This window comes from Tiliqua scincoides, chromosome 3, assembly GCF_035046505.1.
Source record: "Tiliqua scincoides isolate rTilSci1 chromosome 3, rTilSci1.hap2, whole genome shotgun sequence".
NCBI classification, from domain to species: domain Eukaryota; kingdom Metazoa; phylum Chordata; class Lepidosauria; order Squamata; family Scincidae; genus Tiliqua; species Tiliqua scincoides.
This window is the reverse complement of record NC_089823.1, coordinates 45,838,107-45,863,059: the sequence shown is the minus strand read 5'-3', so window position 1 is coordinate 45,863,059 and position 24,953 is coordinate 45,838,107. Positions and strand designations below refer to the sequence as shown.

The following is a 24,953-nucleotide window of genomic DNA, read 5'->3' as shown; positions in this document are numbered from 1 at the left end:
GTGAGTTCCAATTTGCAACTGGAGCTCCAATCACAAATCAGAGCTCACTACTGCAGAGGGGAGACACATAGAGGCTTCCCACCCCACCCCCTTATCTCTGCATATCCCTTGGCACTGTGATAGCCTCAGTGCTGGCAGGACACACTCCCAGTCCCCACCCTCATCAAAACACCCTGAGAGTTTGAGAACCACTGCTCTCAGCAATGCATTATGTAATGGGGGAAGTCTCTTGCAGTGGAAAGGCCTTAGCTAAGATTGCAAGCTATGACACTGAAAACCATTTGCTTTTCAGCTAAAGATAGATGACACTGATGTATGGGACTTTGCAATCGAAGTTTACCTGAGCAAATGCACACTCTTCTAATAGACACCACTTGTAGTAGCTTATGCATAAGAGCCAACTTACTGGAAGTACTCAACCTTTTTTACATATGCCACAGCTAAAGATGAATCTTACTAACAGTTACTGCCTCTGCAGAAATTTTAATTCAGTCTAGAAGGTAGCAACTGGAGAGCAGACTCAGATAACCAGCTACAGCAGAAGAGTTTGGAAATCATCTTAACACAGGCTGAACAATGCATAATGGCAAAAGAGAAATGAACTGTTTCATTTTTGTAAGAAACAATATATTTTATTTTTCTGACACCACAGCCCTGGCAAGTGGTTTTGTACCAAATTTAATGGAGGTTACACAGAGAACGTTTTACGCTGGGGAACAAAAAAAGATAGCCACAAAAAAAGTCAGGATAACTTTTAGTGTCTATTCCACTCCCACATTAATAAAGTCACTTGAGGGTTCTAAGAAAAGGAGACTAAGAAACAGTAAGACTACTGTAGAATGTAACAGTGTCCAAATCCAGCCTCTTCCTGAAAGTAGTAACACTCCCAGTATGAGAAGGGGCTCTCCTAGATTTACTCCCCCAAATAATACAATGTATTGCAGCTGCCAGAGGAGGAGACAGTAAAGGGTAGGGAGGACTCAGATGCCTATTTTTATCTTTTTTTTTTAAGAGTGGGAGGGAGAGACAAAAGGTGCTGGACAGCACTCCATAATTTTGAAAAATATGTCCTTAACTTATTTCTTTTAAAAGATTCCCCCTCACTGAACTTAAGTTCCTTTTGTGCTTTTCATTAATACTCTGCTCTGAGGTCGTAGTTTGGTTTTTCTATACATTGGAGTTGAAGGAAAATAGTCCAAAGTTCTGAAGATGGATTTTCCACCTAAAAGTAAACAGCCTCTCACCCCAAAGACTAAAGTCTCTGCTAAAATCCCTTTTACAATATTGTACAGTACACAAAAATAACCCCCCAAAAATAACAGTCCTGGGAGAAGCCAGTCCAAAGGACGTAAACATACAGAGAATGGTGCAACTTGTGACAAATGGCAATTCTCAAAATACAGCTACAGATTCTCAAAGCAGGTGCCATCACAGGATACCCAAGTACACAAAAATAATTTTTAAAAAATAAATCTTAAAAAAACAACCTGTTAAAATGAATTCATTTGTTTTCAGGTAATTCCATACATTCGAGATTTTCCAAAGCATCCTCTGGTCTGTTTTCACCTATTGCATGGCCAAATTGTGCTCCTGGAGCTCTCGGGCAGCTCCCAGGACCGGAATCTCATCTCAACAAGGATCAAAACCATCCAGTCTTACGTAGCAGCTTAAAACATCATGTTCCCTGGATTTCCAGGGCCTTGGCTAAATCCTCCCATTCCTACATCAGCAGCCATACCCCGGGGTCTCATCTGCGGAGGGATCATGATGTTCTGTTGGGGTCCTATCATGCCCTGCATGGACATCATCATACCAGGTGAACCCACAGGTCCTGGGTGGCTGTACAGCCCAGCAGAAGCTCGGTCCTTGCCTGGAATCATACCCACTGGGTTGCTCATTAGAGTGGGCTGGCCAGGCATTGCTGTTTGTGCTGGTGACATCATCCGATGGTGAGGTCCCATCATGCCTTGTTGCAGAAAGGCAGGTGGTCTCATTGGGTTGTGGCCTGGCATAGCTGATGCTGTTCCCAGAGAGATATCAGGAGTTCCCACTGGCCCTGGGCCTCCCATGCCAGGTAATGCCAGACCCATTCTTGGATTCTGTTCTCCCATCATTCCTTGCATGTGTGAAAATCCAGGCCCAACACCCTGTGGCTGTTTTCGGCCTGGTATTTCCCCTCGAGGAAAATATTGTAGCGTCTGGCTAGGCTTCTCTGATGGAATAATCCTGGACAGGTCAAATTCCGGTATTCCAGTGGCTCCAGGGCGAATTACTTCCTGCAGCTCTGGATCAGTAAAAACCGAAGGCATGTTGTTTCCTAGGACAGTAAAAGAGTCTGGTCCCCCAGGACCTCCAGGCTTGCAAAGTGCTGGATCTGTTGAACTTTGGGGCATGCTGGTGGGACGCCCTAGAGGTCCTTCACCATGGAAGCTCATTCCAGCTGGGAAGTTGCCTTGTCCTCCACTAGGTCCATTATGTGGAAATGGCACCTGTTGGGGAGGGGATTGTACTGGAGGAAACCCCTGTGGGAAGCCCAGGCGTCCTTGAGGTACCACTGGAGGCTCTTGGGAACCATGGCCCATCATTGGATTGTGTGACATCAGGCCAGGTCCCACTGGGACCCCATGAGGAGGTATATTGGGTCCCATCGCATTTGGAGAGGGCATCTGGTTACTGTGAGTTAGAGGTTGAGTCATACCCATTGGGCTAAGAGTTGGCATTGGGCCCACCTGGTTGGGACCCGAAACACGAGGATTCTGGGGATTAATGCCCATTCCTAGAGAAAACAGAAAGAATTAAGTTTAGAAGACCACAGCAAATACAAGAGCTTTCTAGAACTTAACAGAATCTTGCTTTCTTCAAGCATCTCTGCTATGAAGGATGCCGTATCACTACATTAGCAGTCCTGCATATAGTACCAGATCGAACCAACCCACCTAAACACCTAGTTTCTCACTCTGAATTTTAGGGATTTCCCCCCTCCCAAGGTGATTTGTATCTGAAGAGATTAGCATCTCTAAAACAAACTGGAAAATGTGAGTCTTCTAGCAGATTTTTCTAGGACTCGATCAAGCTCATGGTTTTATTCTCTTTGCCCTGATTTAAAAGTTTTTGAATTAAAAAAAATTGTATGGTTTGTTGGTATAACATTTATATCCACATTTTCTCCTACTAAGGGACTCCACAGTGGCTTCCAACAACAACAACAAAAAAAAGAGTAAACACAAACATGATCCAAAGCTCAACATTCACAGTATCAATCAACATTAGAAGGAGTCTGTCTCCCATGAACTTCTCAGGTGAAACAAGCACTTGAGAGACAGACTCAAGCTCGCAGGAGCCGGGAAGACCCAGGGATCTTCTTTCCCCTGGGCCAAAAAGTTTGAGAATGGACTTCCAAGTTCAAAGCAGTGTGAACAAATGCATATTGGTTTTGCTGCTGGAAAAGTGTGAAAAAATGTTTTTTCCATAACTGCTTACAAAAACCATCACCTACAAGTTCTCTGATTACGTTACCCCTCATTAGGCACACAACCTGGTTCATCTTAAGCAAGTACCTCTTGACCCTACACATTCAATAGGACTATTTCAGTGAGCCAAAATAAATACATTCACACTCAAGCTACACAAAGAAACAGCTTTATGAAAGCAATTTCATCACCTCCCCTGCTCCAACCAAGGAGAACATAACCACACACTACCCACCAGGCACAGCACCCCAAGAGCACTTGTTTCTCACCCGAAAGATTGTTCATTGGTGGCAAGTTTGGGGAACGTGCTGGAGGAGAGTCATCATCTGAGGAGGCTACAGTCTTGATAGCATCATGGTAGAGCGGTGTAGAGCTGGGCATTGCAAATTTAGACATCCGCGACATCATGATTGAGAGAGGATTTTGAGACAAGGTGGGCTCTGGGGGTATTGTGTAAGGACTACTAGAAGGAAGATTTCCAGGAAGAGTCACAGGTGCAGCCTGGCTAACTGTTGAGGGAGGTGCACCGCCTGAAAAAATAAAATGCAAGTTGTTAAAGCCTATTTTACCCAGAATGCTCTAGGATAGCAGTTCCTAAACTGTGCACAGCAATGCCCTGGGGTGTCACAAGGCACTTGCCAGGGTGTTGCAGGATGCCCACCGCCTGGCAGGAATACTGCACTGTACCAAACAGCAGTTGGTTGGCTCAGTGTGGCAGGAAGAGCTCCAGCACATGGTTTTCACACACTGAGAAAAGCCCACCTATCCTGGCCCCCTTACTTCTGTTTGTTGTGGCATTTCTCGCCTTCAAATTCAGAAGTAACTGGCAATGATATCAAGAGGCAAACATCCAGGCAATGATATCATCGCCAGTTACTTATAGGAGTCGTGCACTGCATTCACAGCATAGGAAGCGCTGTGGATCCTAACAGTTTGGGAACTGCTGCTCTAGGAGTTTCACTGCAGGAATACACACACAACCACTTATGTTCTGGGGGTCAGGTGCTACTGTTCCCATACAAACTTGCTTTATACTGAGCCAGACTGCTGTTCCATTTAATCCAGAACTATTTAATGACTGGCAGCAACTTTCTAGATCTCAGGCAGGATTTTTTCTAGACCTGCCACACAAAACCAGTAACAAGGGCAAGTTTTCATATACAGCATCCAGGGAACACTCTGCTGTATATGAAAGCCTGATCCCAAATCAGGGTGTCTACAAGTGATTTAGCACCACCCTCACAAACATGCTCTACACCAGGGGTGCCCAAACCCCGGTCCAGGGACCACCTGCGGCCCTCAGGGGTTCCCAATTTGGCCCACGGGGAGCCCCCAGTCTCCAATGAGCCTCCGGCCCTCCAGAGACTTGCAGGAGCCCATGCTGGCCCAATGCCTGCTCTCAGTGTGAGGATGGCTGTTCAACCTCTCACCTGAGCTGTGGGACGAGGGCTCCCTCCACTACTTGCTGTTTTCTCATCTGTGATGCAGCAGTGGCAGCTATGGAAAGGCTGGCCTTGCTTTCTGCAAGGTCTTTTATAGGCCTTGAGCTACTGCAAGACTTTTATTCACTCATATAAGTTCCATCTCTAATAAATTCATTTATGTAAATTTATTCAAATTTGAAATGTAATTTACTTATTTTTTTACCGGCCCCCAAAACAGTGTCAGAGAGATGTGACCCTCTTGCCAAAATGTTTGGACAACCCTCTCTACACTATAGCCAGGAGCCTTCCTCCCAACCCACACTCTCTTTGTACAACTCAGAGACAGCTTTTTGAACTGGATCAATAGCACAGTCATCCAGGGCTCCAAGATGTTGGTCATTTTTGCCTGGCCCACAGGTATACACATTTAGTCGCTGTTGCATATATGCAATTGAGCAGAAACTGCTTAAGTCACTCTCCAACAAATACAGCATTCAAATTCCAACTATGGTAGCTTTCTCTTATTGGGTCTTTGGCCAATATACCAAATATTCAAGAGAAAAACCAGAAGTTCCAAAAAGAGGCAAACATTCTTCATTTTCACTCATCTGCCCTTTGTAAAACATCTATAAATTCACAGTCAGCCATGCCAACTATACAGTCTGCTCAGTCCCAAGGTCTTGGAAAAACATGGACCGATCTGCCAAGTAAAAGCTGTAAATGGGCCCTCCCTATGATGAGTGGTTAGCAGAATAGAACTACAGTTAGAGTTATTACTTGAGGATGGGCCCAAGAGAAAGCAAGTACCTGAGAAGATCCACTTTAATAAATGCAAGTGAGAGGGGAAAAAAGTGAAAAGTGTTTGAACTACAGGTGTAGTAAAGGCACCTTTATTAACCCACACACAAAGCAAAACTGATCACAGAGAGAGAGAGCTCAGAAGTTACAGCACATTTAACAGTGACGTTTTGAAGCTACACAAGTTCCAACCTGAATCTGTGTTCATGGCTCTCACTGCCTGCATGTCTTGGCATTTTATTGCTTTTCCTTGTTATGACATTGGCAAGTTTTCTAAAGTTTTCAGCAAGTGTTCTATCTCCAAGTCCTGCTGCCTATCCCACTAGCTCAGGGGAACTGCCTCTGTCCTACAGGAAGAGGGGTTCCTGGACAGTACCTGAGGCTTCAGCCACTCTATGCCACTTTGAGGGCAAAAAGCAGCATATAAATTTAAATATTCAAATCTATTTGTTCACCAACCCAAGGCAAATAAAATATTCAGAAGTGTACCATAAGCAATCAGTTCAGATGTCCACAGGATGGTTAATATTTCCTACTTTAGGCCCATATCTTAAAAGTAGGCTCTCATTCTAGTTTCCTGGAATGAAACTGAGATGGTCTGCCTATACTCTAATTTGAAAAAAAGCCAACAAGACATTCCTAACAACCAGGACAGCATCATTTTCTCTGCATCATTCCAATGCCAATTGTTCCCAGCGTGATATCCAATGTTCTTAAGTTTCTAAAGTCCCTGCTGTCTCACATCCAAGTTTCATCTAAGTGCAAAAAAGAGAATGCACGCAATTTATTCAGAATCTGGGAAGTGTACATGTATAGTAACAAACCTTAAAACGGCTTTACCACACTAAGGCTTAGAAGTGCTTAGGATAGCCTGCCTCAGAGCTACAGAAGCATTCCACCACTGACAAAGCACGTGTGCCATTGCAGTGATTACTCTGAAACACTAGAGGGCAATGTAACCAAACAGCCCGGCTGCCTTCTAATTCCTGGAATAATGCAATTTCATAGACTGAAGAGCTCCCAAGGCTGACTCCATCAAACAACTGCATGCAAACACTGCACACTGGGGACTTGCTTTATTAGAACCTAGCATGATAAGAACAGCCAATTGCTTTTATGCTATAAATCTGGAAGATTAAATAGGGCTTGCAATTCTGCAGGGCAAACAAGACCATGTGAATCAGGTGACAGGGGATACGTTTGGAGAAATGGCAAAATCCATGCAGCATCCCAAGTGGCATCTTCCTAACAATTCACAATACAGCTCAACCCCAGGTACAGTGTTAAGACTTCCTGCAGGGGGAAGAGACTTGTGATGCCAAAGACAAACAACACAAAAAGAGTTTAATAAAAAATGAACCTACATGAACACACACACACACACACACACACACACACACACCGTTTTCTTGTTTCAAAAACCTAAAGCAATGCATTTCTACAGCATAAAAATATCAAAAAATCATTCCGTGATGTACAATAAAATCTGTTCTAAGTTTTTGTAAGAAATATAACCACCTAACAGCTGTGCAGGATTTAGGCAAGGTATTCTTATCTTTACACACATTTTCCTCACTTCAGGAGGTTACAGAGGAGGTTACAGTTAGTACTCCAGGACACCCTACTTCAAACTGAACAGGATTCTTGTATATGAATAATCATGTTTATCATACCTGATGAAATCAACTGGTTTGGGCACTGTGGTGCCCCCTGCATCCAAATGGTCATCCCATGGGGCAGGTGCACATTGTACAGACCGGGATAGGACATACTGCCCTTGAAGAATGATTACCAAGACACAAAAAGAGATACTGTGTAGGAGGTTTATTTTTGTGTCACAGAAAGGTACACCCTTCCCATGAGGGTTAGGCCCAAGTCCATTAGAGACTTTCTTTGGTCAGTGACTTTGCCCACCAGCCCCTTTTCAGAAGGAGTTTCTTTTGGGGTAAGCTCGAGTGTGGGGGCATATTATCTCCAAGTCCTGCTGCCCATCCCACTAGCTCAGGGGAGCTGCCTCTGTCCTATAGGAAGAGGGGTTCCTGAGGCTTCAGCTAATGGGGGGGGGGAGGTCAGCCCATTATTTTAGCCATCTGAGGCTGAAGGAGATCACTCTGGCACTTTTCCCCAGTGGAAGTTTGGGTCTCTCTCCCTTCCCCTCCTGCCCAAGCAGTCCTTTGTCCTCTTATTTAGCCTTCTTGCTCTCCCCCACCCCATCTCAAAGTTGTCCTTTCCTCCACTCTACCCATCAACTTCCAAGCTCTCTCCTTCCATTCCTGGCTCCTTTCTGTATTCTCCTTCCTGCCCATCTCTGGTTCTATCCCCTTCTGATCTCCTGGCAACTCCCTCAAAGCTTCCCAGCTGGGATCACCATTTGCTGTTGAGCTGTGGCATCCTTCCTAAGAATGAACCAAGGAATATGCTAACAGTAGGGCCACAGCTTGCCCCAGGAACTCCCTGCAGTCAATCTGAAGCTTGTGCGAGGCAATGTGCTTGGGCCCACACATTAATTATGTCACAGCACATGATGTCCATAATTAAGCCAGTACTGTTGCAATCTTTTTTCTAGCCCTGCTTTGGTGGCTTTGAACAGCAACTTGATACTCAGAAATTCAGTAAATAAGATTTTCCCACCTCACTATACCAGAAGCAGCTTGACTTGTTACATTTGTGGCTGCTATTAAAAGATCAAGCAATTTTAAAAAGGTAATAACCCAATTAACCAGAAATTTGGGGAAACAAAACAAAAACTGACCTGACTCAACGTTCCCCATCATGGCTGGCGAAGACATAGTGAGAGACGTTTTGTGGTTGGGGGGAATTCCAGGACTCTGCAATGGAGGCTTAGGAGATGAAGTCCATCCAGGAGAAGGTGCAGGGAGGGACGGAGACTTGAGATGGACAGGAGAGGCTGCGGCAGAACCCATAACAGGGGGAGATTTGATTGAAGCAGCGGCAGCTGCAGCAGTTGGACCTGCAAGTATCCCTGCCAGCTGGGATGGAGTCTGAGGAGATTTAAGGTTCCCAGAAGGAGAACCCAGCATGGGAGATTGGACCTGGCGCATTGTGGGGGACTTCAGTGGATTTATGCCCGGAGAATGAACCTGGCTGGCACCAACAGAGACATCCAAGGGCTTGCGTCCGAGGTTGCGTTGAACTGGAGGAGCAGTGTTGAGGCTGTTTGGGTTACTGGAGGGGTTCAGAGGTAGTGGCGGCATGTGGCTAAGCCGGTTGTTAGTCCTTTGGTCAGGCCCTATTTGTTCTCTATGATTCCGGAGACCGGCCCCTGGGCCCTGAGTCATTGGATGGAAAGGTCTTGGGCCCATTCCATACTCCTGCTGTGGGTGCTCACCAAATGGCAAGGGCAACATCTTCTGTTGAGAGGGGAGCATTTCTGAGACACCTGGGCGCATTTTCATAATCTCCTCTGGGCCCACTCCAGCTTCCCTCATTTTTTGAGGTATCATCGGGGGATTGGAACTCATGTTAACATTCAGATTCACATCCCCCTTCAAGTTACCAGGGCCCATCCCAAATTCCAACTCCCTACCAGCCGCCATCTGAGGAGGCATCCCTTTGGGGAAATCTCCTCTGGAGGGACTCATGGATCCTTCAACTGGCATTCGTGGAAACATGGGGTTATTGCCAGGCTCCATGTGTCTCTGAGGGGGAATCATCCGGTTCATCTCTATGCCAGGCCTGATATTTTCTATGCTCATACCAGGGGGAAGCCCTAGCTGTTTTTCTGCCAACTGCTGTTGAAACATATCTTCAGGCAAGCCTTGAGGATTTGGAAACCTCTCCCCTCGGCCAGGACCACTGAACACACCCTGCCCAGGAGGAAAATTTCGACCATCAGGAATTTTTGGCACATCTTCTGGCCAAGGGACACCCGAAAGACCAGGTCTAGATGTAGCATTTGGGACATTGGGACCCTCTATGTCAGGGTTTATCATTCCAGCAAATCCAGGCAGACGCATCTGACTGCCAGGGACGTTGGGATGGGGGGCCATGCCCCTTGGGGGCAGTGAATGGGACATAGTCATGCCATCAGAAAAGGGTTCTGGACCACCAGGTCCCCAGCCCTCACCAGGGGTCATCTGATATGGAGGTGGGGGGCCTCTGACCAACCCTCGAGGCCCATGCTGGTGAACCATCATATCCTGAAGAGAACACTGCTGTACAACCTGTTCTTGCTTTCTCCTCTTTTCCTCATAGAACTCCTGTTGCAACTTCAGCCATGCCACTTGCTCAGGAGTCATGTGATCCAGATGGTCTGGTCCTATAGGACCAGACTGAGAGTTTATGGATGGTGGCCCAACTTCATCTGGTGAAAAGGGCATCTCTCTGTGTCCTTGGGAGCCAAAAGGAGTCCCTCCTTCTGTCCGGGGCCCTGGCCCTTTACCTAAACTTTGGGATTGGGCCATCATGGCCTGTATTGGGCCTTCAGATTTCTTTTGGGGACCATCCAGCACACCAGAATTTGGCTGAGGTCCCCCTGTTTGGCCTCCAGTGAACTCTTTCTCATCCGGGAAAAGCATACGCTGAATATCTCGTAACGTCTGCAGTGAACGTTCTCTATGTTCCAGCTGCTCCTGCGACAGTCCATCTGGATTTTCACCCATGTTTGGTGGGTCCCCTCCAGATACCTGCTGGTTGGGGCCTTTAGGGTCTGCAGTAGAACTATTGCTCCCTTGGGAGACTGGGCTAACTGCTCGATTATTAGGGGTTGATGTTTGCCCAAATCCTTCTGTTTGCAATGGGGTGGAGTTTGCAGGACTTCCTGCAGACATCACTTTACTGTCTAACCCAGGATTGTCCTGGTCAATAGGGCAAGGGGGGCCAGTAGATTTGGGTACTGGTGCTGGAACTGGAATGGGTGGAGTCTGCTGCATTTTGGGATTCTGGGGAGGAGTCTGCTCTTGGGAAGCAGGCAGCTGTGATTGGGCCTGGGGCTTTGTTTCATTTCGGAGCGGTGGAATCTGAGTGTTCTGAAAAACAAGTAAGATTTTAACTAACTAGTTTGAACAGAACAAGTAACAAACTACAAAATCCAAGTTTTAAGGCTACCATTGACCAATTTAACCTCTCAAGTTGAAGCATGTGGCTCCAGGTAACAATGAGCTTAGTTGCAGCCTCTTCTCTCCCACCAACAACCCTCCATTTCCATAATTTTCCTCTCCATTTGCAAAAAAGGTTACCTACCAAAGGTACAGTGTTTCGTTCTGCCTTGTTAGAGATGTTTTGAATGTGAAAGGACACAATGGTTTCCACTTGCCCCTTCAGCACAGCTTCTGCAGCCCTGAGAAGATAAACATATGCAGCCAAAACATCACCAAGCATGTCAGTTTCTCAGTCACAGAAGCCAGGGACAAAGTATTGAATCTCTGTGGTTGAGACCACAGAGGGCGACGGGGGGGGGGGGGAGCCTTGCATATATACATCTACTGCACTGCAATTTCGTGTTATGCGTTCATTCAAGTAGTCGATGCTACAAGTTTGCCCGAACAAGTTGGAAAATTGAAGCAAAACATCTTTATTCAAAAGGTAAGGTTTGGCAAAGGGAAGACCATCAATGGGGAGGAGCTGAAAATGATGGTACCCTTCCACTGAACTCCTCCCCTCTCTAGCTTTCCCTTTAAAGAGATCTTTAAGTACTGTGCTCCCAACAAGAAGTGATGCTTTTTATTTACTTACATGGATTCTATTTCAGGGTTAAAAAAAAAGGAACTCTTAAGGCATGCGCTGCCTCATGAGATGGACATACATGTACATCCATTTCACCAATTGTATTCACAATAGGAAAGCATGATCAGCTGTCATTTTTTGACATACTAAGTGGCAAAACAAACCCATGTAAGATAGGAATAACCATGTAGAACTCTGTGTGAAGTTCTCCTCACATCAGAAGCAACATGAAATTACGTTAAAGGTAACTTCAGATTCACTTACTTATTAGCCATCTCTGTTGAAAAGACATAGACCACTTTGGATGGCGTCTTCTGCATGCTGCCTGGCTCCGAAGTGGCAGTCTGACCATGGGAAGGCGTGGAAGATTGTGGTGCTGAAGCATTTGAAGGAGCCACAGAGTGCGCAGTGTGCTGGGAATCTTGTGATTTTGCATGCTCAGCAGAGCCAATATCTTGCAAAGAAGAAGGAAATAGGTCTCAGTTTCAAAAAGATACAGAAACTCCATTCCCATTTCTCCTTAATTCACTCTTAATCCCACATTCATTCCAGATGTGGTGAAATCACAACAAGAGTTCCCTGTGTCAATCCCCCAGTATCTCTACAAGTTCCTAACCTCAAGTTGGGTGTCACATCTACTACTCACCATTTACCATACTCCTCTACTAGCTGGGAGCTCACGTCTACTACTACTATGGGCAGAAGGTCTGGTCTAGAGGGTAGAGCCGCTATTAAGCCCGAAGACAATATCTGAAGGTCAGCAGTTCAAGATCCCCGGAAGCTTCAGCAAGACCTCAAAGCTGATGAGCTTAGCTGAGCTCTCATGAGTGGGAGACAAGAAGCCCATTGCAGCTGTTTGTCAGAGCAGGAGGCAACACGGTCAGAATGATGACCAGACATTAAAAAAAATCCATCTGAAATGTAGTTCTTGAAAGACAGAACTTCTTTGTTTATTGTAAAAAAAACCCTCAGGGCAGGGCTTTTCAAACTGGGCGTTGCGACACCCTAGCCTCTGAGCCCTGGCCTCTGCCCCCTTAAGGGGTGGGGGCAGCCTGGAGGCAGGGAGGAGGCAGTGGCGTGATCCTGGGGATCACGCCACTGCCTTCCCCCCGCCCACGCAAGTACTTAGTGGCTCTCAAACTCTCTCAGAGAGTTTGAGAACCACTGCCTCAGGGGTTTGGAGAAAGCCTGCTTATATAAACCGCCTTGAATAAAATGAAAAAAGCATACCAGAAAAGTGGTATATATAAATACAGTATTATTATTATTATTATTATTATTATTATTACATCAAACTATTTCTTCCCAGTTGTACTACAAGTTCTATTTTGCTCGTTACCACTTTGCATTGTTCTATTTTAGAATATGTAGGGCATATACTGTGGGTAACCTTTGTTGGTCTTCATGCATCCCACAAGAGAGATTCCTATAGGTTTATTAGAATGAAGGCATAGAATCCTATCATCAGCAAAGCTATCAAACCTTTTACATTGCTCACTTGCATAAAATGCTCTTCCACAACTCCACAGGTGTCTGCACACATATTTAAGATACATTTTATAATATGCACACACATACTTACCCCAACATAAGGCTAACCCACATCAATCACTACCACCTTAACGGGAGAGACACTGGACTGGAGACACTTAAATTTGTGCCAATCACAAAGGTGCCAATGAAAAACAAAAGAGCTGTAATTAACTTATCCTCAGCTGCAAAACTTTTAATGATTGTTATCCTTGTACAGGCATGCCCCAGAATCCACGGGGGTTCCATTTCTGAACGCCCCATGGTTAACTAAAACTGCAAATACCCAAGGACACCCCTCCCCCACCTTCAAGGACAAGGGGAGCTGGGCTCCCTTCGCCTCTGGAGGGTATTCTGAGCCTTGTAAAGGCTGTGTACATCTACCCATGGCCTATGTTGGCCTCAGAATGACTGCTTAAAGTAAAAAAACAAAGCCAGAGGTGATGTTTTTATGCCTTTAAAAGGCATTAGGAGAGCTGGGGAAGATTCCCCAGGCTTTTTAAAGGCATATCCCCTGCACTGGGCAAGAGACTTTTTCAGGTGGTGCTCCTCTCATATCAAGTGGGGGGGGGGGGAGAGTGACTTTTCCTCTTCACCCAAGGACAGTGTCTTTTCTAGCCCAACTCCCCTCACCTCCAAAGGGCATGCCCAATGGGGACATGGAGGGCCCTGCGGATCCAATCTATGGTTAACTGAAAGTGCAGATACAGGGCCTCCCCGTATAGGAAACTGCTAGGCACTGTACAAATATTAAATACACAGATCCTGCCTGCAAGTTTAACACACAAAAGCAATTGTCGAAGGAACCTAGCAGGCTGTCTTACACCAAGCCAGACCATCAAACTACCTCTCAATTCAACAGCAGAATGCCTCAAAATGCTGGTTGTAGAAGGGAAGAATGGTTTCCCTTCGCAAAAGCAACTGGTGGACCACCATTTAGAGAATCAGGATGCCAAAGGAGTCTTTGGCCTGATCCAGATTTGGAGGTGTGCAAGGAGAACACATGTATCTGGTGCGAGGAGACTGCTAGGAAAGTATGGCCCAGGCCAGTAGTGTGATGCCACCTCCAAGGCTGATGGAAAGAGGTAGGCCACAATTTTGATATATCAGAGCCATCTTCCCCCATTAGACTAGAACTTTGCCTGCTCTAAAATTCTGTTGAAGCAAGTTTGACCTGTGACAAAAGCCACCTCCAAGGGCTCCCTGGCCTAGGAAAACAAGTTGTTAGCAAAACAAAAGTTACCCAGTTTTAGCTATCTTTACCAACTCCCATGGCTATAACACACCTCCTGAGCTAACTGCCACACCCTCAGTCTGGTGCAAAGTCATCATCCATCGAGAACCATCAACTAACAAAGAAAGATCCCCCGATGAGTCCAGTACACAAAGATCAAGAAGATTCTATGGTGGAAAAACAAAGACCAGGGTCACTAAACCCTTGCTGTCTTTCATCTTTGACAGCAAAGCAGGATGAAGGCTGTCTTTTGTGCTGACAGACAAGCAACTAAGGGCCAAATCCTATCCAATTTTCTAGTGCAAGTGCAGCTGTGCCAATGGGGTGTGCACTGCATCACATGGGAACATTTGTTCTCTTACCCTGGGGTTGCACTGCAGCTGCACTGGTGCTGGAAAGTTGGATACGATTGGGCCCTAAGTACACTCTTGGTGCTGCACAAAGCTAACCTCACCTCTAAGGACTACTGCACCAAGCTGGCAACCAAGATTAGTAGCCCAACTTCCTTCTCCTTTCCAGCCTCTGTTCTGCATGTAATCAAAGCCACTGTGGGTTAGACAGACATCCTTTGTAAGCCACTTCACTGAGTGCCCCTTCTCTCCAGGAAAGCAACTTCAGGTCTCGTGCCCTGCTTCCCTCACCCAAACGAATCCAAGCCCTGGCCTAGTTCAAGGCTAGCTTCAAGCGCTTCAAGATTCTGTCTTTGAACCCTGCTTTAATCAGGAGATTTGCCCAGACTTGGCTCCCACAACACATGGCTCCCAATTCAGCAAACTGAGCCTGCTAATCTTCATCCCAGCCACAGCCTCACCATTGATCTACAAACCCCCCACTATTTTCCATTGTCTGTCTCATGTGCAGTGAAACTGATGACATGCTTAGTGCCTGTAATTTTCCTCCTTTCTGGGTAAGTGCTATATGTGAATGAACCAAATCATTTTATTTTTAAACTACTTTAAGGAATTATGGGAATGTCCAAGCCCTCTAAGTGAAACATACACCTGTAAAAATCACAACTACCAAACCTAGGTCTCCAACAGTGCTCGAGTTAGCTGTACTAGTTAGACCAGCAATTTTCAATCACTGTGCAATGGCACACTGGTGTGCTGTGAATGCTCTGTGGGTGTGCCATGAGAGTTTGAGGGAGGTCATATATTATTAGGGCCATTAGCAGGACCGGATCCACCTAGAAGCAAAAGTAGCATACACTACAGGCCTCACATTTTTATAAACACTAAATGTTTACAAGCTATGTCTGGTGAAATCAGCATCTCACAATCTGGCAACAACCCTATTTACATGTCAGGGGAGCTCCGTGGTGCATAATTACACACATGCCAGAAAACATGTGACAGTGGAAGAATCTGAGGAACTGGCAGGAAGACCTGTGCTTACCTGCCGGTACCCATGAAAGACTAGTGGCCTCAGAGTAGGTAAGCTCTGCGTAAGCAGCAGAGGGGTGGGGGGAGGGCGGAACAGGGGTGGGAGGGAGTGTAACAGGGCCCCTTTATATGCTACAGGCCCTACACTAGCTTAATGCAGCCCTGGCCATTAGGGGACGTGAGCCCCTGGCCAGCAGTGTGGTATCTGCCTTGTCAATTGTCTGATGGTGTGTCTTGACAATTTTAGCACCTTGTCAGTGTGCCAGGAGATGAAAAACATTGAAAATTGCATAGACATAAGGCCCACGGGTCACATATGACTCACAGAAGGTCATTATCTGATCCATGCAATAACAAGGATCTCTCAGCACTGAACTTCAGCAACACCACTTCTGCCAAGACTCTGGGAAGAGGAAGAAGACCTCAGAAGACACGGAATACTACAGGGGAAGGGGCAGACCAAGAGGGGTGAGATGCAGAGACTGCAGAGGAGCTGGGAGAGCCCAACTTCTGCCATGGTGTCACTTCACAGAGCTGAGCTGCAAAGTGATACCTCAGCAGAAACAGTGCTGCTGAAAGGGCAGCCCCACATGATAATTAGGTTCTCTCATATCTTGGAAATATGATCCTGATTTACATACTTTCTCTTCTGTCATTTGCTGCTGAGTTCCTATGGGAGAATAAAGTGCTTATTTCTGGCTTTCTGTTTAACGACATCACTTCCTGGTTAACAATCTCAGTTCTAGTCCTCAGCAGGCACCATGAATGCCATTTGCCCCACTGTATGAAATGAGTTTAACACCCAAATTAAGCTATTCGATAAGACAGTCTAGTTCCCACAACAAAAGTGGGTGAAGTGATTTTAGTCTGCAGAGGGGCTCTCAGGCTACAGAAGATCTAATGCAGTCTTTTCCTGAGACTCCAACCACAGGAACCTCTCTCCCTTTTTATCCTTCTGTTCCAACTTCCTCCCCACACTCCAAAACCTCTACTTCCTCCAACTACTGGTCCACCTGAGATACCCAGAATTTCCCTATCCCTCCACTCCATTACATACCTCAAACACGTTGAGAGGGCAGCCATCTATTTACCAGTTGTGAGAGTCTTTCCTGATTGCTCACCAGAGCCAACCTTGCTGAGATGGTGTGCACAGAAATAGGCACCAGTCTTTAGCACAGGGGTGGTCAACCGCAGCACGCGTGCCACTAATTGCACACGGACACTTTATAAATGGCACACTGCCTCAAGATCTCCTGGTGGAGTCCAGGTCTACCTTTTGGGTATTCAGAAACTAGGTCTACTCTTGGCTTTCAGTAGCCACTCAAAGCAATGGGTAGACCTGGTGCCCACCTTGAGATTCCGGGGGGGTGGGGGGTTGGTCTACTGGTCACTAAGTAGCACATTTTACACCCAGCACCGACTGCCCCACCCTTGGTACGCTGGTGGAGTCGCACATTCAAGGTTCTCTACATAAAAAGTGGCACGTGGCGTGCTGTGGGTTAACCACCCCTGCTTTAGCACAAGAACTGCTGCTAGAGAGGCACTGACAAATAAAAGAAGTCTCTCTACACCAATCTGCATTGGGCCAAAAAGCAAAAAAATAAAAACCCACTTTTGCCCAGTTCACAACACACAGGAAGCTACTTACCCCTGTTTGTGGTAAAGGCTGTGTAAAGGGAACCCATGAGCAACTCTGTTCTTTTGCAAGTTTTTTCCATTCCTTCTAAGCTCCCTCGGAAGGAATTTATATTCCTTGACAAAATTTTTAACCATTCAATCGCAAGGATAATGCAACACAATATCCACTGAACAAATAAAATAAACTGCTTAACCAGCCCTGTTTAAGCCAACATAAAGCTTGTTTAAACTAACTGAAACAAACTTTAATGCTTACAAAAGTACTTGGGCTCAGACTTGGAGAACCACAGATATAATGCACGTACTATGTCAATTATAGATGGCATCCAAGTGTTGCAAACAGGGCTTTCCCTTTTACACTTATGGAAGCTGCAGTCCATTCTTTTGCATAGCAAGAAACTGTCTCTGGGAGAGGTCCACTATGGAATAGCCACAGAAGTCTATAGTATACCATGGGCTCCTTCTCCCGGTTGATCATTAAAAAACAATATGTTCTTTAGACTTAGTTATGCTTGATTTTACTAACTTACATGGCTCAGCATGACAACTTTTAGAATCCAAATTCTTGCAGGGGGCTCCTTTTGCTGAAACTTATTTAGGAAATTCTATTTCGCCTTTCAGCCCGATTCAGAGGATCATCATAGTAGCTTACAAATAAGACTTACAAATAAGTCTAACAGTCACAAGAACAGCCCAATCCTATCCTCTGCCACCACTGCTGATGCAGCTGCACACAGCAATTCTTTTTTTTTGGGGGGGGGGGGTGTAATCAAGATGTGTCTTTGGGGTAAGTGAACTTTTGTTCCCCAATACCCAGGTAAGACCCCCATCACCCTATGGGTCTACTCAGAACTGCATCCATTCTTAGGCCAGCAAGGGGCAGGGGTAATCAGATATCATAACAAGAAGACAAGGCATCCAAAATGTAGGACATCCAAGAAAAATGTAGGACAAGGCAAAATAAAAGCTAAAAGCACTCAAATATTGATTTTATGTGGTTAAACACTATATTACCAACTAAATTTATAACTATATTACATATAAATTATTAATAAGGCTATGCGCTTCCTGCAGGGGCTCGCTCACAGGAAAAGGGGGATATTTAAGTTCTTTTCCACAACATGAGATTAAAAAAAGAAGACATGTCCTGGAAAAAGAGGACATCTGGTTACCCTGCCAATAGGGTATAGTATATTGACAGTGCCACTGCCACCAACCACCACTGCTGTCTGCCCCCAACACACTTCCTGGCAGCCCAGATACCCACCCTGTTCCTCCCCTTCCCTGCTCACCTCCATGCCTGCTTACCTGACCAGAACAGGTCACTGGCCATGGAAGCAGGCTGCTGATGCTCCTGCCACTTTACAACTACAGCTTCAAAATGGCCACCAGCGGCACACTCTGCACATCTGTGGCTAATTTATAACGGGACAGTGTCCCAAGTATTAAAGTGGGGGATAAAGATTGAGCCATTAGTCACAATCCAGCAGAGGATAGAACAAAAAAGGAAACATGCTACCCATGGAAAAACCAAACACACAAAGAAACATCTTTCCTGCCCACTTAAAGGTAGACAGTGTCAGGTCATTCAAGCCACCACCTGACAGGGGACTACCACTGAATAGGCCAAGAGCTGTGTTCAAACCATTCTCCAAGAGCACTAAGTCATGAAAACAGAGCCTCCAACAACAAATGCAGAGTGCTGAAAGGTTCATGTGGAAGGAAATTCAAGTATCCTGGACCCATGTTATAAAGGACTAACTCTTCTGTCTCAATTTTTTTTTAACAAACTTCCTTCGTATTAATATATAGAATTTACTTACTGCACTCTGCTCCATTCCTACAGTTAGGAGCAAAATCAAATTAATACACAAGAGATGGATTAGTTACAAAGGCTTTCAGCCAAAATTAACAGTCGTCCATATTTCTAGTAGACATACCTTTGATTTCAGAGTCATCACTGGGAGTTCCAGTATCTCTCTGCTCAAATGAGTCTGCTGAAATGCTCCTCTCTCTTTTTCCTTTCCCTTTTGAACCATTGCCAGACCCGTTCTTCAACCCCATGCTCCCTCCTTGTCCTGGGAGCACTTTAGGTGTGTGGCCCCCACTCTTAGGGTCACAGGGAGAGGGCTGCGATTGGCCCGTAGAGCCCCCCTGTTTACCCTGATTAGAGAATTTAGAGTCCAGCTGGGGATTGCCAGATGGTGACATCACTGTAGGGGGACGGACCATCACCTCCTGCTTCGATTTAGGACTACTGGAAAAGAAAAATGAGGGGAAAGTGTATTTGTAATTAAAGTAGATAGATAAGAATGCCAATTTAGTCAGCAGCTACAACTACCTTAATCTCTCAACAGTATGGCAGACACCAAAGTGTTAAGTTAATCTGTATAGTTCACGTCATCCGGTTGCTATTTCAGAAATGTAAAAAAAAGTCCTGCTATCTAGGGTCTGAGGTATCACTACCTGAGGAAAAGGAGCAAAGCAGCAGCCACCCAGACTCTAGGAACCAGTCAGTCACATGGAAATCTACCTCTGTGGCTTCTGTCAATAAAGACAATGGTTTCTATGTACAAAGACATGCCTCACACCAAGATCGGCACAAAATAAATAAGCAGGGGACCATAAAGTTCATAATGCTACCCATCTGGATTTAAACACAGTTTGTCAGAAGACAATCTAATTCAAGGAAGTTCAACCTGCTCAGAAGACCAGAATTAAATTATGCTCAATTCTCAATTTCTAACGTAAGTTATCAGTCTAACAGTAGTAGTTGGAAAAAAAAACAAAAACACTTCCAATTGCCTTTCTGCTCAAATTATATGCATAAAAATTACATCTCCAAAAATAAGGGCAGGCCATAAATGTGTTGAACTAAATTCCTACTGTACACAGTTCCCAATGTTGTACAGGTGGGGAGAATATAAAATGCCTCAATGCTGTTTCATGCATTACATTCAGCAGCCACTGTAAACATTTTGCAATGCAAATGGGGATGCAGCTTCTGCAATTATCACAGACTGAAGGCAATTTAGCCTAGATCGGTTCCTGTGAACAGGAAAGTTTCTTCCTGATCCAGGGTATCATGCAAGTTTTCTTCTGCTATTATATTGTTCAGGTGAACAGAACACTTGCAGGCTGTAAAATGTACATCACTGGTTAAACATTACAAACAAGTCAACTTTCAGTTACTATGTGCTAGACCAATAACATGGCAGAGGAAACACCCTATCTTGCCACAAGCTAGGCTATCTTAAGGAAAGTAGCTTTGAATTCCTATCAAACTATTGAAGCTTGACAAATGCATTTTTTAAAACCATATGGTCAAAATTTGTGTTCCCTCTGATTAAAGAAGCCAGTTTCGTCCTGAACACTAAACACAGAGAACTGGCACAGGAGCACTTCCTATTGTGTGTTACAATATTTACCTTTCCCATGAATGGAAGTAGCAGCAAGGTGTCCTGTCAAGCAGATTGGATAAACAGGCATTGGAGGCTGAAGGGGGGATTGACAACATCATCCCCTTCCTCCTTGCAGGAGCAGAATGCCTTGCCTTCATGGAACTTAGGATACAACTCAGAAACCCTTTGGTCTGAAGAGTATAAATAATTGACCTGAAAAGGTTGCAAAGACAAGCCATGCCTGGTAAAATAACACAGGTCTGAGAAAGGTCTAGCTTGCCAACAGTTCAGTGTCCCTCACAGAGGTCAGTGAAGGGTAATCCACTTACCTCTGGGCATTTCCTGATGGGGAATTTCTCACTTTGGGGTTACTGGAATGCATTGACAGAAATCCTAAGCACACAGTCACACACACTGACAGGTTCTTGTCAAGTTCCTCGGTTGCTGCTGGCAGTTCTAAAGCACCTTCTATCCCGTGCTTTCTTCAGTGCTGTCGGCCTGCTTGTCTTTTTCCTCTTTGCTTCTCTCTGTTGTTGCACTGGGCCTTTCCCTCTTGCAGCTCCAGCATTCTCCAAATATGTGACTCCTGCTGCTGTGAGGAAGTCTCGCATCTCCAGGGCACACTGCAGCAAACCAGCCACAGATCAAAAGACCAGTAAAAACAATCAGTGTATGACTATTTCTCCACCTTTTAACTGAAAGAGATAAGATGTTGAGCCAGATGGAACCTGCATGCACATTCCAATTGCAATGCTTTTTTGAATATTACCATACTTAAGCAATAACCAGGTGTGCTAGATCTAACAGATAAGGGGGGGGGGGGTTTCTCTGTAGTCAAATCCAAAACTGTGTACAAACACACAGCTGCAGAGATAAATGTCTCATATCAATTGGTGCTTTTCAAACATACCATGCAGTCCACATCATTCCTAAGAACCATAGCAATGGTTTTACAGGATCAACCTATCAGCTTAATCACAGACCATCACCACCCTGGTATAACGCATGGCTGCCAATTAAGAAAATAAGGGAGGGAAGAGATCTTCCCTACTTTAGAAAGATCAATAATCACCCCAAACCACTGCACATCCATTTGTAAGATATGGCCAAAAGGTCACAGTTTCTTTAGAAACTGCTAGTCAATCTATGACTCATCAAATCCAGTTTTCTAAGGTGTGACTCAAGTAGCTTGCTTGATTAAACACATACTATGAAAATTCAAAAATGTAAGACATCAAGCTGCTTGGGCAGAGTTTTACATAAAAGCCTAATTCAGACTATTCAGCAACGACTACTTGATTGAAATAATGAACAAAATACGTCTGTACATGGCCCCTTTCTCCTTTTCCCACATGCACCCAGCTGAAACACTTCCTGGTTTCTTAAATGACGTTTTCCATGATTTCATAAAAATAGTAGTAGCCAAAAAAATAGTAGCTCTAGCACTACCCTGGTATAGGGTATTCACAAAGGAAAACAAATTACCATTAAGCATTTCCTATAAGCTTCTGAGGTACATTATTCTTTCAGTAACAAACTGAATTTCCCACCAAGTGAACCTTGAACCTCAACAAAGTTTTATTAGATCTCCCCGCAAACTGCCACTTTTGTGCTCACATTAGTTTCTTCACCCAAGCCAAACCATTTCCTTATGCTCAAAAAAGTTTCTAAATAACTCCTGATTACCCCTCATTTAAAAAAAAAATGTGAATGGTTGGCTCAAAGTGATCCTCAAAGGATGAGTTGCTCCAATTTCTTAGCCTTGACTGAATTCTACACACCTTTACCTCAGAATAAATTCCAATGAAATCAACAGGACTTCTTTCCAAGTAGACATGCATAGCACCTCACCATGAACTTGCATATGGAATACAAATGTACCACAATATTCAAGCACACACTTGTCTAGGTGTCCTTGATTGTAGGATGTGTGTTAGTGCACAGTGTGTACTACAACACATACAGACTTCTGTTAAATACAATCAAATTCCCTTGGGGTTCACCTTTAAACAAAATCTGGGATGGCCAGTTACCCCTCTAAACAAAAGGTACATTTTCCGTTTCCCAGTAACAGTTAAGCAATCCCAACAAACAAGGTATTAAGCTACTGTGGGAATTGCTTAAACCAGTTTCCTAGTTCCTGGAGTTTAATTCAGCTGCGCACATGAAGGGGGGGGGGGGTGGAGAACAGTACATACAGGCTTGTCAGCTTTTTCTGTCCTTTGTTGGATTGCATGAACTGGGCCAGAGCTACTTTACTACAAGAATTCAGGAACTTTCTCCTTCAGGGTATACAGTTTGGAACAATTTAGTATCTTACATTTCAAATAAAAAAGTAGATTTATGACCAAGTTAGCACTTCATAAATGCTATTCAAATTTAAGTAGTCTCAGTGTTCTTTTCATAATTCAGAAAACAATTTGGCAGGTTTCTACAGGCTACCAAGAAGCTAGTGTTTTAAGGGAACCATATACAGAGGACACCGATTTGTTTGAGACATGCCAATACCTCTGAAAGGCTCAAGAAATCTGGCACTGCAGGAGCACAGTGCAAAAGACAAGACCAGCAGGTATGACAGAAAATCAATATTGAATTCTGTTGCTCTCTATGATGCTGCATCAACATATTTTGATGAGGTATTGGAAGATAACATCAGGATATCACATAATTATTTTGGTGCTCTTCTTCATCTCATCTTTCCTCTTTCCAGTTCTTTCCCAAGTCTCCTAAAGCAGCACCCAATGGCCCCTGCAAGTGGCAGACTCATTTCCACAGCCGTACACATATGCAAAATGGAGTGTTTGTTTTGTCCATGGCAAAACGGAAAGTCAGTCAAATTTCACACAGCCTCAAAAAACAGTTACTACTAACTCTGATGCTCGAGAAACATACTATTACCACAGAATTAGATAAATTATATGAACAATTCTCAGTACCCTTTCTCACGTGCACCAAGAACTGCAGATAGGACACTTACTTGCATTCTGGAGGCTATGCTGATACTCTTAATCATGTAAACTCTTTGTTGCTCAATAAAAACCAACTAAGATGCAATTCTTGATCTAACCATTAAGACAATAACAGAGCAACACAAGACAATCTACAGCACAAAAGAACATTAACTACCAATGCATGGGAGATTGTCTTCATAATAGCAGCACAGTTTGCCATTTAGTTACCGTATTTTTCGCTCCATAAGACGCACTTTTCCCCCCCAAAAAAGTGGGGGGAAAAGTGTGTGCGTCTTATGGAGCGAATACTGCAAAAAAAAACTCCGCCACCAACCCCGACCCCTGCCCGCTCTGCTCGCCTTCCCAGGAAAGCGTGGGTGGGGTGGCAGTCTTGCTGAGCAAGCCCCTAGAGCAGGGGTGCTCATTATGTCGATTGAGAGCTACCAGTTGATCTCCAGGCGAAATGAGTCAATCGCAGGCTTCTCTCCTGCCCAAGCATCCCTAGGAGCCAGCCCCTGGCAGGCTTGTGAGCCCAGGGAGGGAGCCTAGGGAGTGAGTCCAGGGAGCCCAGGGAGTGAGCACCTGACGGTTCTGTGTGCAAGGGGTTTTGCACTGGTCTTGCTGTGATGTCTATACAGAGATCTTCCCTCCCCCACACCTTTCCCCTGCTTTTGTACTGGTATGTATGGAGATCTGCCCCCCCCCACTTCCATCTGTTGGTTCTGTGTGCAAGGGGTTTTGCACTGGTCTTGCTGTGATGTCTATACAGAGATCTTCCCTTCCCCACACCTTTCCCCTGTTTTTGCACTGGTCTGTATAGAGATCTGCTCCCCCCCCCCCGTATTGGAACCCAGGAAGATCTGGTGAGGAGGCAGATGTGGTGTCAGCAGTGGCCCCTTTAAGGGTAAGGCCTGGGCATCCAGCAGAGTGTGCTGCACAGCTGCAGCCACTGGAAGGCAATAGGGCCCTCAGGGATATAAGGAGTACCAGAGGCAGAAAGGGTTTGTGGGTTTTGAAGGAGTGCAGGTTGGAGGTAGGAGAGGAGACTGACTGGGTTTATTGAATTTGGAATCTGACTGTGGATTGTGACTGAACTTGGATACCCTGATGGATTTGACTGACCTACCTGGAACCTGACCTTGGACTGTAATTTGGCTTATTGGCTCTGGACTCTGATTTGGCAACTCTGATTGATGGGACTGATTTACTTGGCATCTGTGGACTGGAACTGGACTCACTTTTGCTTGCTGCACTGGTGAGTTGCACAAGGGGGACTGATCAGCCTTAAGCGGGCACGAGGCCCAGTGGTTTGGAATTTGGCAGAACATCATTGTAGCAGAAAGATAATGTGATCCCCTATTTGTGTGCACCTGCTTTTGTGAGCTTCATAAATTCTGACTCTAGCGATGATGAGTTCTTGGGGTTTCCAGAAAACTAGAG

The 24,953-nt window shown here is 45.1% G+C and overlaps 1 protein-coding gene across 1 annotated transcript; it reads right to left on the bottom strand.

The window, feature by feature from the left end:
- Positions 1-647: 647 nt before the first annotated feature.
- BCL9 (BCL9 transcription coactivator) lies at positions 648-21,056 on the bottom strand. The gene is made up of 7 exons (XM_066621753.1): positions 20,892-21,056; positions 19,102-19,418; positions 11,642-11,831; positions 10,895-10,991; positions 8,445-10,680; positions 3,740-4,000; positions 648-2,776 (listed from the first exon to the last, which is right to left on the bottom strand). Exons 1-7 carry the CDS (start codon positions 20,942-20,944, stop codon positions 1,668-1,670), a joined length of 4,263 nt encoding a protein of 1,420 aa, XP_066477850.1. The 5' UTR covers positions 20,945-21,056; the 3' UTR covers positions 648-1,667.
- Between the last annotated feature and the right edge of the window lie 3,897 nt (positions 21,057-24,953).

Coding starts and splice junctions, on each gene's coding strand:
- BCL9 (XM_066621753.1), bottom strand. CDS start 20,944: ATGCATTCCAGTAACCCCAAAGTGAGAAATTCCCCATCAGGAAATGCC. Junction 10,992..11,641: donor TCAACAGAGATGGCTAATAA/GTAAGTGAATCT, acceptor TTATCTTCTCAG/GGCTGCAGAAGCTGTGCTGA. Junction 10,681..10,894: donor AACGAAACACTGTACCTTTG/GTAGGTAACCTT, acceptor CTTGTTTTTCAG/AACACTCAGATTCCACCGCT.